The 16,958-nt window shown below is 34.6% G+C and overlaps 3 protein-coding genes across 4 annotated transcripts; all 3 read right to left on the reverse strand.

Annotated features, from left to right (window-relative positions):
* Positions 1 to 1,091: 1,091 nt before the first annotated feature.
* On the reverse strand, positions 1,092 to 8,218 carry LOC107731073 (gastrula zinc finger protein XlCGF57.1-like). Its single transcript, XM_016542056.1, has 5 exons — positions 8,144 to 8,218; positions 6,656 to 6,770; positions 5,749 to 6,557; positions 2,411 to 2,468; positions 1,092 to 2,173 (listed from the first exon to the last, which is right to left on the reverse strand). Exons 3-5 carry the CDS (start codon positions 6,550 to 6,552, stop codon positions 1,266 to 1,268), a joined length of 1,770 nt encoding a protein of 589 aa, XP_016397542.1. The 5' UTR covers positions 6,553 to 6,557; positions 6,656 to 6,770; positions 8,144 to 8,218; the 3' UTR covers positions 1,092 to 1,265.
* A 55-nt stretch (positions 8,219 to 8,273) lies between these two features.
* LOC107731084 (gastrula zinc finger protein XlCGF52.1-like) lies at positions 8,274 to 12,537 on the reverse strand. Of its 2 annotated transcripts, XM_016542070.1 has the most exons (3): positions 12,364 to 12,537; positions 10,361 to 11,047; positions 8,274 to 8,324 (listed from the first exon to the last, which is right to left on the reverse strand). In XM_016542070.1, exons 1-3 carry the CDS (start codon positions 12,446 to 12,448, stop codon positions 8,317 to 8,319), a joined length of 780 nt encoding a protein of 259 aa, XP_016397556.1. In that variant the 5' UTR covers positions 12,449 to 12,537; the 3' UTR covers positions 8,274 to 8,316. The 2 variants fall into 2 exon arrangements, with proteins under 2 accessions (XP_016397556.1, XP_016397554.1); XM_016542068.1 differs by lacking the exon at positions 8,274 to 8,324 and having other exon boundaries at positions 10,235 to 11,047.
* Positions 12,538 to 13,494: 957 nt separating this feature from the next.
* LOC107731085 (gastrula zinc finger protein XlCGF7.1-like) lies at positions 13,495 to 15,491 on the reverse strand. Its single transcript, XM_016542071.1, has 2 exons — positions 15,312 to 15,491; positions 13,495 to 14,528 (listed from the first exon to the last, which is right to left on the reverse strand). Exons 1-2 carry the CDS (start codon positions 15,370 to 15,372, stop codon positions 13,795 to 13,797), a joined length of 795 nt encoding a protein of 264 aa, XP_016397557.1. The 5' UTR covers positions 15,373 to 15,491; the 3' UTR covers positions 13,495 to 13,794.
* Between the last annotated feature and the right edge of the window lie 1,467 nt (positions 15,492 to 16,958).

Consider the following 16,958-nt stretch of genomic DNA (forward strand, 5'->3'; position numbering starts at 1 on the left):
AGTATTTCACTGCTGAATAAGACATGCATTTCATCTTCTTTTATTATGTTTAAACATAAAATACAATAAATACATTGTTAAAACGCTGTATGTCAGCTTTATGTCATTAAATGAGTCATGTATTTTTGTTCCTTTTTATTTCTCATTGTTTCAATGCAAGATCCAGTGCTTATTTGTGTTTGCGCTCTCAAGAGCATCAAAGGTTTCTATTTACAACGGATTTTGCAGTGTTGAGCATTGTAGCCAATCACAGACATGTCTGTTAAATTCTTGAACGCAATGGCCAATCAGAGGTGTTTAAGTTAGAATCCACTCACCGCTCAAAACGCTGAGTTTTTCTCAGGTGCTGCAATCAAGCTTTTAAAAAAGGCGCACAATTATTACAGAATGGTCCCATATAAAACACATGCTGTGTATTCCAATATTTCTGGGGGTATACGACAGGGTTTGGTGAAAAACAAAACTTAAGTAAATATAAGTACTGATATAGAAATAAGATGTTATATAGGTGACAGTAGCCTATGCAGTTGTATTTACCTTCTGGACTCCTTCAACTGTTGCATGTCACTGTTATTATCAGATTTAGGTTTCTCTCAATAAAAATAAAATCATGTCCGCAGTCTGATAAACACAGCACACTAGTTTCATTAACCTCAATGGAGACAACAACATCGCATTGTTGAAATGAAAACATATTGCGCCATCTAGAGTCAAATGTGTGGTACTGCCAAATTATTGTCAACTTCATTGAGAAACTCGTGTAATTATTCTGAGGATCTAAACTATTTTTTCCAAGATAGTCTGTCAAAGGTATAAAGTATAACCATATAAAGTAAAAGCGTAGCTGATCTTAAATGTTATTTCATCACTAGATAGCTGCTAGACTAGTATTTCACTGCTGAATTGGACACAGAACACATGCATTTCATTCAGCCTTTATAACCAATTTCAACTTCATATTTTTTCATTATGTTTAAACATAAATTGAAAATTGTGGTGCTGATTTTTTTTAAGCAATGTTACATACTATGTTAAAACATTTTGTGTCAGCTTTATGTCATTAAATGAGTCATGCAATTTTTTTTGTTCCTTTTTATTTCTCATTGTTTCAAAACATGCAATCAGAATACATTTAAGAGGGCATATATAGAATAAAAGACAGTGAATAAACCCCATAGCCAAACTTGACTGATTTAATATCTTTTCATCTTTCAAGAGTTGTTTACCAAAATGTGATGTGATGAATTTGAAATCTGAAACATTTCTCACTTGGGCAACTTTGGGCAACGCTTTTTTTTAATATGAACGTGCAGATTTGGGTAGTGAGCAAAACTCTTCCCACATGAAGGGCACTGGTGCGGCTTCTCTCCAGTATGAACTCTCTCATGAAATTGCAGGGATGATAAATGAGCAAAACACTTCTCACAGTGTGAGCACATGTAAGGTTTCTCTCCAGTGTGAATCTTCTGGTGTGATTTTAATGCACATGCTGTAGTGTAGCTCTTTCCACAGTCCAAGCATGCATAAGGTCTCACACCAGTATGAATACGCTCATGCTCTTTTAACTTTTGCAGATGTGCAAAAGTCTTTTCACAAAAAGAACAAAAGTGAGGCTTCACACCAGCATGAACTTTAAGATGTCTTCTTAAGTTTGATGCCACAGCAAATGTTTTATCACACTGATCACAATGGAACGACTTCACTCCAGTGTGAGAGAGCAGGTGATCTTTAAGAAAGCTTCTGGATACGAAACTCTTTCCACACTGAGTGCATGTGAACGGTTTTTCTCCAGTGTGAGCTTTCATGTGCGATTTTAAGTTTTGTGTGTCAATGAAACTCTTTCCACACTGAGTGCATGTATATGGTCTCTCTCCAGTGTGAATCCTCATGTGTCTGTTAAGGTCTGGTTTATGTATGTAACTCTGCCCACACTGAGTGCATGTGAACGGTCTTTCTCCAGTGTGAACTCTCATGTGTACATCCAGCTTTCCTTTATCTGTGAAAACTTTTCCACACTGAGTGCATGTGAACAGTCCTTCTCCAGTGTGAAATCTCATGTGTCTGTTAAGGTCTGGTTTACGTGAGTAACTCTTTCCACAATCAGAGCAGGTGAAAGGTTTTTTGACTCCAGTTTTTCTAGCTTGTTTTTGACTGACATCCTTTCCATCTTCATCTGTGAAAAGATGAGATTTTTTTAAATTGATGCCATTTGTCTTTATTCGTTTCCATCAAGTCTAAAACCAACCGATTAAATTCACAATATTCATTTAAAGAAGGACAAATGTGAAGCAAAAACGAAAGTGAACCTTAATTTAGTAAAAATGTATCTAGAATGTAGTTTTAGAAGTATATCAGTTTTCATCTGAATGTTCCTCATCAGTCATTAAAGAGAATGAAGGAGAACACCAACCTGTTTGTTCCTCTGTATCTTCATCTCTCATTCTGCAGGGTTCTTCCTCAAACTCCATCTTTCCAACAGTATGTCAGTAGTTTCTCCTGGAGTAATTCCTCCTGCTTGCTTCTTCTTCAGCTGTGGGAAGATGGGAATATTCTCCAGCATTTAAACTCTCATGAACGGCTGTGGAGCGGCTTCACTGAAGGAGTCAATGGAGCTCATTTAGCAGATGCTCAAACACTCACAATCACTCTCAATCATCCAGCTTTAAGTGTTTTGATCACACAGTCATATAACTGAGGGCTGATTGCTGTAATCAGACATCAATTAGATGTGTCAATGTGTGAAAATTAGAGACAATTAGAGCAAATTTGATTCTGTAACCGCTATGGCTGATTGTTTTTGATTTGTTTCTGACTTTTAAGAGTCATTTTTTCAGGAATTGAACAATGGTCGAGCTCAATACACAAACAACAAATACATCCCAACAAATAAAATGAATGAATGCACAGCTGGCAAACATTAGATTTAGAGTCATTTCATGACCCACGATAGACAAAAAGTTCACGTGGCTGAAATGGAAAAAAAAAAGGCACTTGGAGAACCTCGTGCAAAATCTCCCCCTCCCCTCACACTTCTCCCCCACCAGGGGCCAGCTGCATAAACATAGCCACTATCATAAGACTGTGGCTTAAGTACTTACTTTAACAATTCAAATTGGGCTTATCTACCGTTTTGTAATTGATTTTAAAAAGCCATACATTTTTAAGACTAAGCAATTTATGCAACCGGCCCCAGCAAGTTTTACTGAAGGTTCACTAAGAATATCTACAGTATATACCACATATGATTTATCTTGAGAATCTGTTGTTTATTTCCCTTTATGTTTGGCATAATGTTTGGTAAAATGATCTCAATTTCACAGCAGTCACTAGAATATGAGAAAAACTGAAAGATTTTGAAGAATTCTGTTCTGCTGCTGACTGGCGTGTAATCTCCCATTTCCTGCCAGATGTGACCCCTGACCCTCACGGATCCTGACCAAGAACTAGGTCTTTTATGTTTTTAAACTAATTTGAAGATTTCTTTGTTCTAGTCTGGATATGTAAGCAAAGTGGCGCTGGTCATTTAAAACCCTGGCACAGTGTATGTCTCGGAGCTCTGTATTATAAATGAGATGATCTGAATGTTAAATTGTTAAGACATAAAAACAAACTCACGTTTAAACTCCAGCTGAAGATGTATTGATCACCATGAAGGATTACAGGCAGGATATAAACTAAATTAATCTGCCATCCGGACTGGAATCATGTTATGTTCTTATTAATGCACAGTTTTAGGTATTCCACTGTAGTATCAAAAAGTCCTTGCTATAAAAATATTTTGGAAAGAGATATTTAAAATATAGGAACGTATAAAAAATATATGAATATTTAAAATTATATTATATACAATAAATATTAGATATTTAAAACACATTATATGAATGTCATTTAATATGTCCCGCCCCCCCCAATGGCTAATTCTTTTCAGTGTTGAAACCCTGTGATTACTTGTAAACTGAAGTAATTTTGCTCATGACTTTTCTCAACACATGATGCAAGTGGCTGTAGATACAATAAATAAAATTATTATTAATAATTACAATAATAGCCTAGTGTATCACCTCCTAACAGACTAAGACAATTAATTTGTTAAGCATATGGATGGAGAAAAGCATTCCTACTCAAATTCCCAATGTTAAACAAACAAGCTCAATTATTAAGTAGCCTATTTTGCTCAAACAGAAACAATTTCAATTATTATTGTGAACAACTAGTCGAAAAACATTGGTTAATTCTTAGTCGGACACGAGGGAAGTAATTTATTAGGATTCAATATGAGACAATATGTAACTGTTTTTGATTCACTAAAATGAACCGACTCTTAAGACTCATTCTTTCGGGAATCGTACTGTACACATACATAAGCTGTCAGATTTACATTTCTCCCGATATATGATCAAATAAATGTAGGATACTCACAAATCTGATAAACAGCAGTTTTAAAGCAGTTAGAAACCAAGATGGATTCAAAAAGAGAGGCTGCTCACTGCAGAGCCAATGGGTGGAACTAGACGACCCAACCACAACCACAACCACAACCACAACCACAACCTAACCCTATCGCTAAACATAACTCCACCCATTAGGTCCAGTTTCATCCAGAGAGAGGGAGCTGGATGTCATTTGGTTCTGCAGCTCACGCTGGTGAAATGAAAACAAAAGATGCCATCTTGAGGAACATCTATGGCACTGCCCAAATATTGTCAACTTAGATTAGGCTATGTACTGGTGCAAGATTTTTTTTATTATGCTTTAAACAAAACAATACAACAGGCAATATGAATCCAGGGGAACCAGAAAGAGAAAAAAGAAAATTACAATCACAGACATACAGTACCTTTGTATCAGACGAAGATAGAACACAGATGGACAGTTTTAATTGCCTTTCTATGAGTACTATGTTGGATAGTACAAAACATATTTTCCAATTCCTTATAAACCAGTGAAACAGAGCTTACACTTATGAATGTGAAACTACTCGACTAATAAAATAAACAGATTAATCGTTTTTCACATTATCATATTTAAAATATCCAAAAACCACATTTTCAAAATGCTAATTAAAATTAAAAAGTACCTTTTCTTTGATAAACAAAGACATCATACCATAACTTTTTAACATAACTACAGTGCCAGAAGATGTGGGGTGTACAGGTGCAAGATATTCAATATGAAGCAGAAACAGGAGAGTCATTTCTTAACTGGAACTTTAATGGTGCAGACAGACATGACGGCATATAATCACATTATTTATGTTTTATAGTCAGTAATGGAATGTAAAAAAATATGTTGTGGGAAAACATCAGCTGTAAAAAAATTCATCTTCACCTTTAGTTTTTAGGAACAGTTTGCTAAAATACACATTTATATACAATATTAAAACTCATATGATGCATATACAATACTGGTTTGGTGATTTCATTAGTTTCTAAATTAATTGGTAGAAGTTCATTATTTTAACATATTGCATGCCAGAAAGGTTACACACCTAAATAAAACGTTTACACACACACACACACACACAGTCTCATACTATTTTTACTTTCTAAAGCATCTAAACATCTCCGGAAAGATGTCTTTTTTTTAACAAACATGTTATTATATCTTTTGCATATTGCATGTCAGAAAGGTTACACACCTAAATAAAATGTTTTACACACACACACACACAGTCTCATACTATTTTTAATTTCTAAAGCATCTAAACATCTCCAGAAAGATGTCTTTTTTTTAACTAACATGTTATTATATCTTTGACTTCATCTGAATATCAAACGGTTTACGATGTGAGGATGAACTTCGGCAGCGCTTTCTCATGTGAGTCCGTAGATTACTTGATCTGCTGAAGTTCCTCCCGCATGAAGAGCACTGATACGGCTTTTCTCCAGTATGAACTCTCTCATGATCCTTCAGGGTTCCTGACTGAGTGAATCTCTTGTCACAGCGTGTGCACTTATAAGGTTTCTCTCCAGTGTGAATCCTTTGATGCTGTTTGAGCGATTTGGCAGAGGTAAAGCTCTTCTCACACTCAAAGCACAGATGAGCTCTCACAGCGGCGTGCATCTTCTGGTGCTCCTTTAAATGCAAAAACCTCTTCCCGCAGAGCGAACACAAGCAAGGCTTCCTATCTTTATGAATTTTCAAGTGTCTCTGTAGGTGCGTGGCCAGGATGAAGGTTTTCTCGCACTGATCACAGCTAAAAGATCTCACTCCAGAGTGGAGGAGCTGATGACTTTTGAGGACGTATGCGCTCGGGAAGCTCTTTCCACACTGAGGACATGCATACGGACGCTCTCCGGTGTGGATCCTGGTGTGTTTCGTCAGGTCTCCTTTACATCTGAAGCTCCGTCCGCACTGAAGGCACGTGAAGGGCTTCTCTCCGGTGTGAATCAGCAGGTGCATTTTGAGGTGTTCGTTACGCATGAAACTCTTTCCACAATGAGGGCAGGTGCGAGTGTTTTTGGTTCTTTGAGATGTTCTTTTTTGTGTGGAACTAAAAGATTCTCGTCTTGGTTTCTTCTTGAGTTTCTCCTCCACTTCATTCAGTTCCATGACTTCTAAAATAAACACATTAGTCTGTGTCATAATTCAAATTCAATAATAAAACTGGAAAGTAACATTATTAGAAATTGATTTTAAATGCATAGACACCAACCGGTTTGTTTTTCAATCGCTTAGGCTCTCATTATCCATCGAGTAAATTCCATTGTTTTTAATGTCAAAACTTGGTCAATTTCTCTTGCTTTTTGGAAACATTTCTTCTTCTTCATCTGTAGGAAGATTCAGTTTTATCTCACATTGCATTACTGTATCTTAAACACAATGCTTTTGGAAAACAGAAAGAGTCATGCACAAAAGCTTACAGCATTTACAAAGAGTGATGCAAGCCACTTTCTAAAAGAATGAGTAAATATATCCAGATTAATAAACAAAAATCAATACAATATCAATGCATTCTTCAAATCAAACGTCGCAATTCTATGGAAACTTGTTTCCGCCAAGGAATAAATCAATTAAAAAAGCTAATTGCGTCATTTTATCTTACAATTCGGACTTTTTTTCTAGCAATTGCTAAACTTTTTTCTCATAATTGTGAGTTTATAGCTCGCAATTTCAAGTTATAAACTCGTAATTGTGTGTTAACATTTCTTAATCCTGACTTTATCCTCTGAATTCTGACTACGTCTCCCAATTTAGTTTATTTTCTGCCACCGAATTAAAAATAAAATAAGCCTAATTGCGACTTTTTATCTCACAATTCAGACTTTTCTCCCGCTGAAATGCGAGATATAAACTTCCTTAGAAAAAGGGGGGAAAGTCAGAATTGTGAGATTAAAAAGTCGCAATAAGCCTACCTTTTATTTTTTAAATTTCATGTCGGAAACATAGCTTCCAAACAATTCAATTTTGTAAGCCAAATAAAAACACGACAATAAACGAATATAAAATAATATAACAAATACAATATAATTTTCCAATATAATATAATCACAGTAATATCATTTATAATGTATACTCAAAATATGAAAATAAAAAATAGTTAATTTAACTTTAGCTAACGTATAGCTACCTATTCCTATGCATATTCATAACAACAGACAGCAGTACTGTTTATACTGCAGTGATTCTGTTGTAAACACCAACCGCACACACCAGTTATGAGTATCATCACAATCTTGAACTGTTCCAATTTAGTTTATTTTCTGCCACCGAATTAAAAATAAAATAAGCCTAATTGCGACTTTTTATCTCACAATTCAGACTTTTCTCCCGCTGAAATGCGAGATATAAACTTCCTTAGAAAAAGGGGGGGAAAGTCAGAATTGTGAGATTAAAAAGTCGCAATAAGCCTACCTTTTATTTTTAAAATTTCATGTCGGAAACATAGCTTCCAAACAATTCAATTTTGTAAGCCAAATAAAAACACGACAATAAACGAATATAAAATAATATAACAAATACAATATAATTTTCCAATATAATATAATCACAGTAATATCATTTATAATGTATACTCAAAATATGAAAATAAAAAATAGTTAATTTAACTTTAGCTAACGTATAGCTACCTATTCCTATGCATATTCATAACAACAGACAGCAGTACTGTTTATACTGCAGTGATTCTGTTGTAAACACCAACCGCACACACCAGTTATGAGTATCATCACAATCTTGAACTGTTAAAACATAAAAACCAACTCACGTTAGACTCCAGCTGATGATTTCACAAAGATCTTCTGTTGTTGAGGAACCATCTCTTTCTTCTATTGTGGGAACACTGACGGATTGCGAACTAACTAAACAGTCCGCCATCTACTGTACTGGAGAGGAACAGAATGAAGTCTGAATATGAGAGGTGATTATTTCCTTTGATTTATTCCCCGTTATAACATTACGTGCATTAAAATCCTAAAAGTCTAAAATAAACTACAGTTGTTATTGCATGTACGGCTGTGGTTTCTATATGCATAAAATTCATATTGTTATTGCAAAGGGATATTTGAAATATATAAATGTTAGTTAAAAAAATGGGAACCAGTTACATTTTAATATATGATTTGGGTGCCTGTGATGAATTATGATGCAAAAAAAAAAAAAGTGTCAAAAAAAAATTCATAGCTGATCTGAACACTGACTTCTAAATATAATGTCAAAATCTTTGTACTTATGAGCGTTATTTAGTGTAATAATTTTTATTGATTTATTTTATCATATTGTTGAACATGTTCATATTTCAACCACTAGATGGCAGCTGTAAAACATGTATTTTTTTCAATGCAGTTCCACAGATAAAGTCCAGTCTTCTGATGATCTGTTTGTTTTTGAAAGTCCATATTTTGAGATGATGTATACATTTAAACAAAAACATCAATAATTGAAATTAAAACATCATTAACATCAACAACATGAATTACTTGCTATGTATCCAGCTGATGGAGCGCTGTCAGAATGTTCTCACAAGGCTCTAGAAAACTCATTAAAAAGCCTTCTTCCAATAACATTGATGGAACATCTGTTCAAAGATATCTGGTGTTTAATAACATTCACAAAAACATAGGCACAAAAACATTATTTATACATCGTTCACGGAACAAGCATCTGCCAAATGCATGAATGTAAATGTACTTTGCCTTTAAACAAAAAAGCATTTAATTTGTATGCATTGTAAATATAAAAGTCTACACAAAAATATGTACTTTAGATTTAAATTCACAACTTTGGAAAAGCATTATGTCCATATTTACATCTGTGTGTGACAGAAAAAATGAACATTTATAGAAACAACAAAACACCTCGCATAAATTTCCACATGCTGCGAGACGAAACGGATGGGTTTCAGTGCATTAAGCTGTTAAAGATGGAGATTTTTGATTAATTCCATTTGACAAATGGAATGAAAAGTTTCCCCACAAACCCATCAAAAAGCATTCCATCACTGTCTCAGCAATGGATGCTCTGCAGTGAATGGGTGCCGTCAGAATGAGAGTCAAACAGCTGATAAAAACATCACAATAATCCACAAGTAATCCACACCACTCCAGTCCATCAGTTAATGTCTTGTGAAGCAAAAGCTGTGTCTGTAAGAAACAAGTCAATCATTAAGGTGTTTTTAACTTTATAAAATTGCTTCTGGGTAAAATACGAGTCCTTTGTCAATAATAAGTGACCCTGGAGCACAAAAGCAGTCTTAAGTCGCTGGGGTATATTTGTAGCAATAGCCAACAATAAATTGTATGGGTCAAAATGAAAGATTTTTCTTTTATGCCAAAAATCATTAGGGTATTAAGTAAAGATGATGTTCCATGAAGACGAACCTTATGACTGGTTTTGTGGTCCTGGGTCACATATTGCTTTCTCCAGTAAAAAGGTGTCTGGTCTGAATCAGGAGAGAAATCTGCACAGATCAAGCACATTTACAAGCCAAACCAGCCCAAAAAAGCTCTAAACAAATATGTGGCTGGGGTTTGATGTGAGAGACAACAGGAGATGGTCTGGAGGAAGCGTTACTATCCATTATGGACTATTTTCTCTTCATAAGACATTAACTGATGGACTGGAGAGGTGTTGATTACTTGTGGATTATTGTGATGTTTTTATCAGCTGTTTGGACTCTCATTCTGACGGTACCCATTCACTGCAGAGCATCCATTGCTGAGCAAGTGATGCAATGCTACATTTCTCCAAATCTAATGAAGAAACAAACTCATCTACATCTTGAATGCCCTGAGAGTGAGTATATTTTCAGCAAATTTTCATTTTTGGGTGAACTATTCCTTTAAAGTGATGGACAACAACTTCGGGCAACGCTTTCTAACATGAGTCAATAGTTTACTTGAATGTGTGAAGCTCCTCTCACATGAATAGCACTGATACGGCTTCTCTCCCGTATGCAATCTCTCATGCGCTCTCAAATGTCCCGACTGAATGAAACCCTTTCCACAATGCGAACAAATGTATGGTTTCTCCCCGGTATGAATCCTCTGATGTCGTCTCAAGGAATCGGCCGTATTAAAGGCATTTCCGCACTCAGAGCATTTATGAGGTCTCCCACCGATATGCATTTTCTGGTGCTCGATAAAATAGTCCAATTGTGAAAAACTCTTCCCGCAGAACGAGCACAAGTGCGGCTTCTGGTTTGCATGCATCTTCAGATGTCTTTTCAACAGTTTGGCTAAAATAAACTTCTTATGGCACTGATCGCAGCTGAACGACTTGACTCCGGAGTGAGAGCGCAGATGGTGTTTGAGGATGCTGGTGGATGTGAAGCTCCGTCCGCATTGAGGGCACGTGAAGGGTCTTTCTCCAGAGTGAACGCGCAGGTGTCTGCTAAGGTTTGCTTTCTGCGTAAAGCTCTTTCCACACTGAATGCACATGAACGGTCTCTCTCCGGTGTGGATCCGTATGTGTTTATTAAGGTCTCCTTTATGCGGGAAACTCTTTCCGCACTGCGGGCAGATGAAATAATTTTTGCCTCCTGATTTGTCTCCAGTTGTGAAGTGATGCTGATGCTGTTTCTCCTCCACTTCATTCGCTTCCATCAGGTCTGAAATGAAGACATGTAATTGTTCAATTCAATTTAAGAGGAACAGTTGTGAAATGTAAACGATCAAATAAAGACGGATCAATTAAAGGTGAATTTAAAGGTAGGAAGGCCATTCAAATATTTCTTTTTAGGTTTTATTTTAATACTCTATAATTCTATAATGCAAAAACACCAGGAAACTCCAGTAGTGCTGTCAAAAGATTAATCGCATCCAAAATAAACGTTTTTGTTTGCATAATATATGTGTGTGTTCTGTGTATATTATGCATATATAAAAACACACACATACAGTATATATTTCGAAAATATTTACATGACTACATTTATATTTATATAATTTATATTATAAATAAATATATTTCATATATAAACATAACCTATTTTTCTGAAATATATACATGCATGTGTGTGTATTTATATATACATAATAAATATACACATCACGTGCATATATTATGCATATATTATGTAAACAAAACTTTTATTTTGGATGCGATTATTCGTTTGACAGCACTAATAATATAATATAATAATTATTATAAATTATTAATATTAGCATCAAATGATGAATTAAATAATACTATTTAATGACAGGTAGGCCTTTAAAAGATTAATCCTTATGTTATATATTTAGTATAATATATTTATACGACGGTCAAATTATATAACAATAATAATGTTACATATAATTATTCTTCCTCACTAATAATATTAGTTGTCAGTTTATACATTACATAATAATAACAACATTTAATGGCAAGAAGGCCATTATTTAAGTGACATTTTTTAAGCATTATGTAATTATGCATATTTACAAAAACACCAGACACTGTCAAATTATATAATAATACTACTAATGTTATGTACAATTCTTCTTTATTATTAATATTAACTGTTAAATAATAAATTACATAATAATAACAACAAAATGTATTGGCAGATTGATGTTTTTTGTTTTTTTTATGTAACATTTTTGGTATTAAAATACATAAAAGTATATATTTGCATTACAAAAATACTGGAAGAAATGCTGTCAAATCTTATAACAATTTAATAAAAATGTATTAATTACTACTACTAATACAATTATATATATAATTAATATTACCATTATTATTAATATTTGTAGTCAAACTATAAGTTATATAATAATTCTACATGTAATAACAGTTATTAATAATAATAACAACAATTATTATTATTTACATAATTTGACAGCTTCAAACATTTTGAAGCCAGTAGTCTGCTGAAGGTTTGTGACATTAATGTTCCTCAGCAGTCATTAATAAAGAACCAACAATAAACTCTACGTGAACCTATTTGTTCCTCGGTATCTTCTTGTTTAATTCTGCAGGGTTCTGGATCACTCGTGTTCTCATTCTCCTCTTTAATAAACTCCATCTTTACAGCAGGTTGTCATTAGGAGCTCAGCTGAAGTAATTCCTCCTGTCTTCTTCTCATGCTGGACAGAGGTGGATGTTCTCCAGCATTTAAACTAAGGGCCTGTCCCAAACGCCGCTTTACACCCTTGCTGTGCGTCTCCGTGTCCACACTTTACTGAGTCCGCCGCGCAGCAGCTGTAGCTCGGTTATCCGAAATCGAACGCGTTTTGAAAAGATTTGAAAGAATAGTTGTTTACATTCGACGCCGAAGATTCGAAGCCATGAACACGTGATCTATGACGTTCGACGTCTCAGTCAGCTGAAAACCACGTGACTGTTTCGTCTCTCTGGATAAAAGCAACACAGGTACAGAAACAACTAAATTAATAAAAATGATTGCTTGAAATAAAATAAACATGAACTGAAATATAAAAAGAGCTTAAACTTATTTTATTTCAGCTTGTTGCCAAAGCAAAATTTCTTTATGTATTAAAATAACTGAAACTAAAACAGAAAAAATATATAATAAAAATGACAAAACCACAACAAAAATACTAAAATAATTTTTTTTTATAAATATGAAGATGGAAAAAAATGAAATATAATTCAAAATATTAAAATAACTATAACTTTAATATCTCAATGACAATAAAATAATACTGCTTTGGATAAAAGCACGTGCCGAATATTAAAAAAAAAGTTTTTATACAAAATATTTAGAAAATAACATATTATATAAATAATAATAAACATGGTTATATGTTCTATAATTAAAAAAAAAATTGTTAAAAGCTTTTTTGTTTAAATAGTTTATTTGAAAATAGTTTGAGAGTTAAATATTACAGGGCTGACAATAAAAAACTAATTTCTAATAATGACCTTGACCAGCAAATATCATCACAACACAACAAATTATTCACAGTTAATATTTTTGCACTTTATGCACAGAAAAAAAACTTTAAAATAATCACTGACTTACAATAATATAACTGACTTATAATAATAAATATTGCTAAAACTTTAAGAAAGCTTGACTTCTGTTATGATGATAAAGTATTAGGCCTATTAATCTAAATAAATTAATTTATACATTTAAAATAGGGAAATACTACCATATAACGGGCCTGAACCGAAAAGTTGGTTTTCCCCTTTGTGAAAATAAGGCTAAATTAAATATTTTTTTCTCTCTAAAATAACCAAACTGACCTTATTTACTTATTAATGTGATAATATATTTTCATCCATGCATGCTGTAACAGTTGCCTGAGTGAATTTCTAACGCTCTTAGTTTACAGACATACAGCACATATAGAATAATCCTGTGTGATTTCAGTGCAATAAAGTCTTTCTGCAGATCTCGCTGCATCAGTTTTCATCATCTTGGTTTATCTGATACGTGTCAGGACTGTGTTTTTTCATATGAGCCGGCAGATTCCTTGCTGTGCTAAAACTCCTTCCACAAAGCGAGCAGTAGTACGGCTTCTGTCCCGTATGAACCCTCTCGTGTTGTCTCAGGTGTCCGGACTGAGTGAAACTCTTGCCACACTCGGAGCAGGTGTATGGTTTCTCTCCGGTGTGAATCCTGCGGTGCCGTTTCAAAGTGTCGGCTGAATTAAAAGCGTTCCCGCACTCGAAGCATTCGTGAGGTCTCGCTCCGCTGTGTGTCTTCTGATGCTTTTTCAAACAGTCCAGCTGAGAAAAGCTCTTTCCGCAGAGAGAACACAAGTATGGTTTGAAATCTGCATGAATGAGCATGTGTCTTTTCAGGTGCGACGGCAAAATAAAGGTCTTTCCACACTGGACGCAGTGAAAGGATCTGACTCCGGAGTGAGAGCGCAGGTGTTTTCTGAGACCGTCTGCTAGCGTGAAGCTCTTCCTGCACTGAACGCAGGTGAACGGCTTTTCTCCCGTGTGGATTCGCACGTGTCTGTTCAGATCTCCTTTACGGGTGAAACTCTTTTCACAGTGAGGGCAGGGGAGCAAACGGGTAGATCTTGCTCTCGGAGCACTTTTCTGAGAAAAATTACTTTCATGTGAAGATTTTTCTCCAGTTATGAAATGATTAGGTATATCCTCCAATTCAATGACTTCCAACAGATCTGAAATTACATATTAAAACATGAAAGAAAAAAAAATCACAATTCAATTCAAGGAGAACAAATGTTGTAATATAACAATTTCTTAGCAGAAATACACAGAAATCAAGCTAATATCTATCTATCTATCTATCTATAAACTGTAAACATAAAAATTCAATGTTTACAAAAAATCTGATAGGATTTGTCTTGATTAACATTTCTAGATTTTTGTTATCTGTTTATGTGTTAAGCATCAAGCATTATTATTACTGTTTAGATGCATTGTGTCACTTTTTTTTAGCTCTTGCCTTATATTATTGGTTATTTTACAGCTCTTAAAATTTACATTTACATTTAGCAGACGCTTTTATGGCAAAAAAAAATAAAAATAACAACAACTTACAAATGAGAAGCCATCAAAACCAACAAAAGAGCAATAATAGGTAAGTACTGTGACAAGACTTGGTTAGCCTAACGCAGTAAACGTAGCAAGGGCTTTTTTAAAATAATGAATACAAAGAAAACAAGTAGATAGAATAGAAAAAGAATAGGGAACGCTAGTCTTAGAGGGTCTTTTTTTTTTAATAAAAATAAAACAAGTCAAAAGAATAGAAAAAGAATAGATAATGCTATAGTGTTAGAGGGTCATTTTTGATCATAACTAAAAAAAGAAAGCAAGTAGATAGAATAGTAAAAGAATAGAGAATGCTAGTGGTCTTTTTAAATGTGTCAGATAATGCTTGAGATCTGCTGAAGGTGTGTGATCTGAATGTTCTTCATCAGTCATCAGAGACAGACACTAACCTGTCTGTTGCTCAGGATCATCTTCATTCACTCTGTAGGTTTCTGGATCACTCATGTTCATGTCATGCAGATGTCAGGTGTTTTTCCTGCAGTAAATCCTCCTTTCTTCACTTTCCCCAGCACAGCTGTTGTTCAGCGTTACTCTTCTTCTGCTTTGATTTCTACTGTAATGTCAGTGCATCTCTGCCATCTAATGGGCTGGAATGTGAAGTGGGCTTTCGTTTATATTTCATGGTAGTAACTGCAATTATTATTTTATTAACATTCCAGGCACCTCGTTTTTATTGCAGTTCCCCTAGTTTATATCATTTTTTGACTGCGTATTGATAATATGACAATATTACATGCAAATCAATAATTCTAATATAGTACTACTTTGAAATAGCAAAAAATTGTTACTACTCTTTTTGGTGTGCACCTGTGTTATGATGCGCCACCGTGTGGTAAACAGGGAAAATACAGGTAAGTTTATCGGAAATTATTATTAAATGACATCTTTCTCTGTATTTATCTTTAGTTGCTGTTATTTCATTTTAAAGGTGCAGTAGGAGATCTTGGAAAATGCTAACTTTAGCCTGATAGCACTGAAAGCGACCATCCCACCCTCCCTGCAATCGCCGTCCAAAGCCACGCCCCCTGAACGCATATACGCTCACTCACAGACCAGAATACCAGAGACAACATTACTACAATACCCTACATCAGTGGTTCCCAATTCCAGGCCATGTTCCGAAGTTAAATAAACTTTAATGAACACTGTGTTATCATATCGATCGGAACACAGTTCATGCACGTAGCTCTCTTCTAACGAGCTGGTTATCTGAATCGGGTGTGTTAACTAAGCGAGACATGCAAAATGGAAGGAAGGAAGATCGGGTTGTTGATGTTTGTCTGCCATTCTCATTCTGTCTGCACAGCGTGCGTGAATGCGCTGATGACGTATCCTGTCTGCGCCGACTGCGCGCACGGGGTGCGCAGAGGTATGCTAATACATACCTTGACAGGCAGGTAGGAAAGCCAATTAAAACGCTCGGACCGAGCGTTTTGATTGGACGAACATTTCTTGGTCCTACGCCTTCCACAGAATATATAAATACAGATAAATACATTTAGACCACTTAACTTAATGATTGCTATCGGGATGTGAAGAAACTTTCAACCAGCATAACAAAAAAATGTTCTGAAGACAATCACCTATTGCACCTTTAAGTTTATTCGGTTTAACTTTGACTTGAAATGTAACAGTTTAACATACAATCACAAAAATGATTTATAATTTAAATTATGTTACATAACATTATATTTTAATTATACATTTATTTGATCATTTTGAGGCTAATTTGAGGATAAGTTTTGTTTTTAAATTATTATTATTATCATTAATAATAATAATAATAATATACTTTCTATAATTCTAATATGGGCCTAATATGAGGATCATTTTTGTAAAATGCTTATATACGTTAGTGAATAGTCAAAGCAGCTTTTTATTAGGCCTATTTCACTACTGGAAACAAGCTCATTATGGAAGAAGTGCACACTTTTTTATTTTAGGATAAAATAAATCACGAGCCATGAATGTTCAAAATAAACGTAAATTTTTATTTACATAAATATATTTTCACAGCTTTCGATTGTGGACGTTAC

This window comes from Sinocyclocheilus rhinocerous, unplaced genomic scaffold (assembly GCF_001515625.1).
Source record: "Sinocyclocheilus rhinocerous isolate Xijiao unplaced genomic scaffold, SAMN03320098_v1.1 scaffold519, whole genome shotgun sequence".
Lineage (NCBI taxonomy): Eukaryota > Metazoa > Chordata > Actinopteri > Cypriniformes > Cyprinidae > Sinocyclocheilus > Sinocyclocheilus rhinocerous.

What these genes read in the sequence shown, in the direction of transcription:
- LOC107731073 (XM_016542056.1), bottom strand. Translation starts at nt 6,552, where the DNA reads ATGGAACTGAATGAAGTGGAGGAGAAACTCAAGAAGAAACCAAGACGA. An exon ending in TTCAGATGAAGTCAAAGATA is followed by an intron (nt 2,469 to 5,748) that starts TAATAACATGTT and finishes ACTGTTGGAAAG; the next exon opens with ATGGAGTTTGAGGAAGAACC. An exon ending in AGATACAGAGGAACAAACAG is followed by an intron (nt 2,174 to 2,410) that starts GTTGGTGTTCTC and finishes ATCTTTTCACAG; the next exon opens with ATGAAGATGGAAAGGATGTC.
- LOC107731084 (XM_016542068.1), bottom strand. Translation starts at nt 12,448, where the DNA reads ATGGAGTTTATTAAAGAGGAGAATGAGAACACGAGTGATCCAGAACCC. An exon ending in AGATACCGAGGAACAAATAG is followed by an intron (nt 11,048 to 12,363) that starts GTTCACGTAGAG and finishes TCTTCATTTCAG; the next exon opens with ACCTGATGGAAGCGAATGAA.
- LOC107731085 (XM_016542071.1), bottom strand. Translation starts at nt 15,372, where the DNA reads ATGAACATGAGTGATCCAGAAACCTACAGAGTGAATGAAGATGATCCT. An exon ending in TGATCCTGAGCAACAGACAG is followed by an intron (nt 14,529 to 15,311) that starts GTTAGTGTCTGT and finishes ATGTAATTTCAG; the next exon opens with ATCTGTTGGAAGTCATTGAA.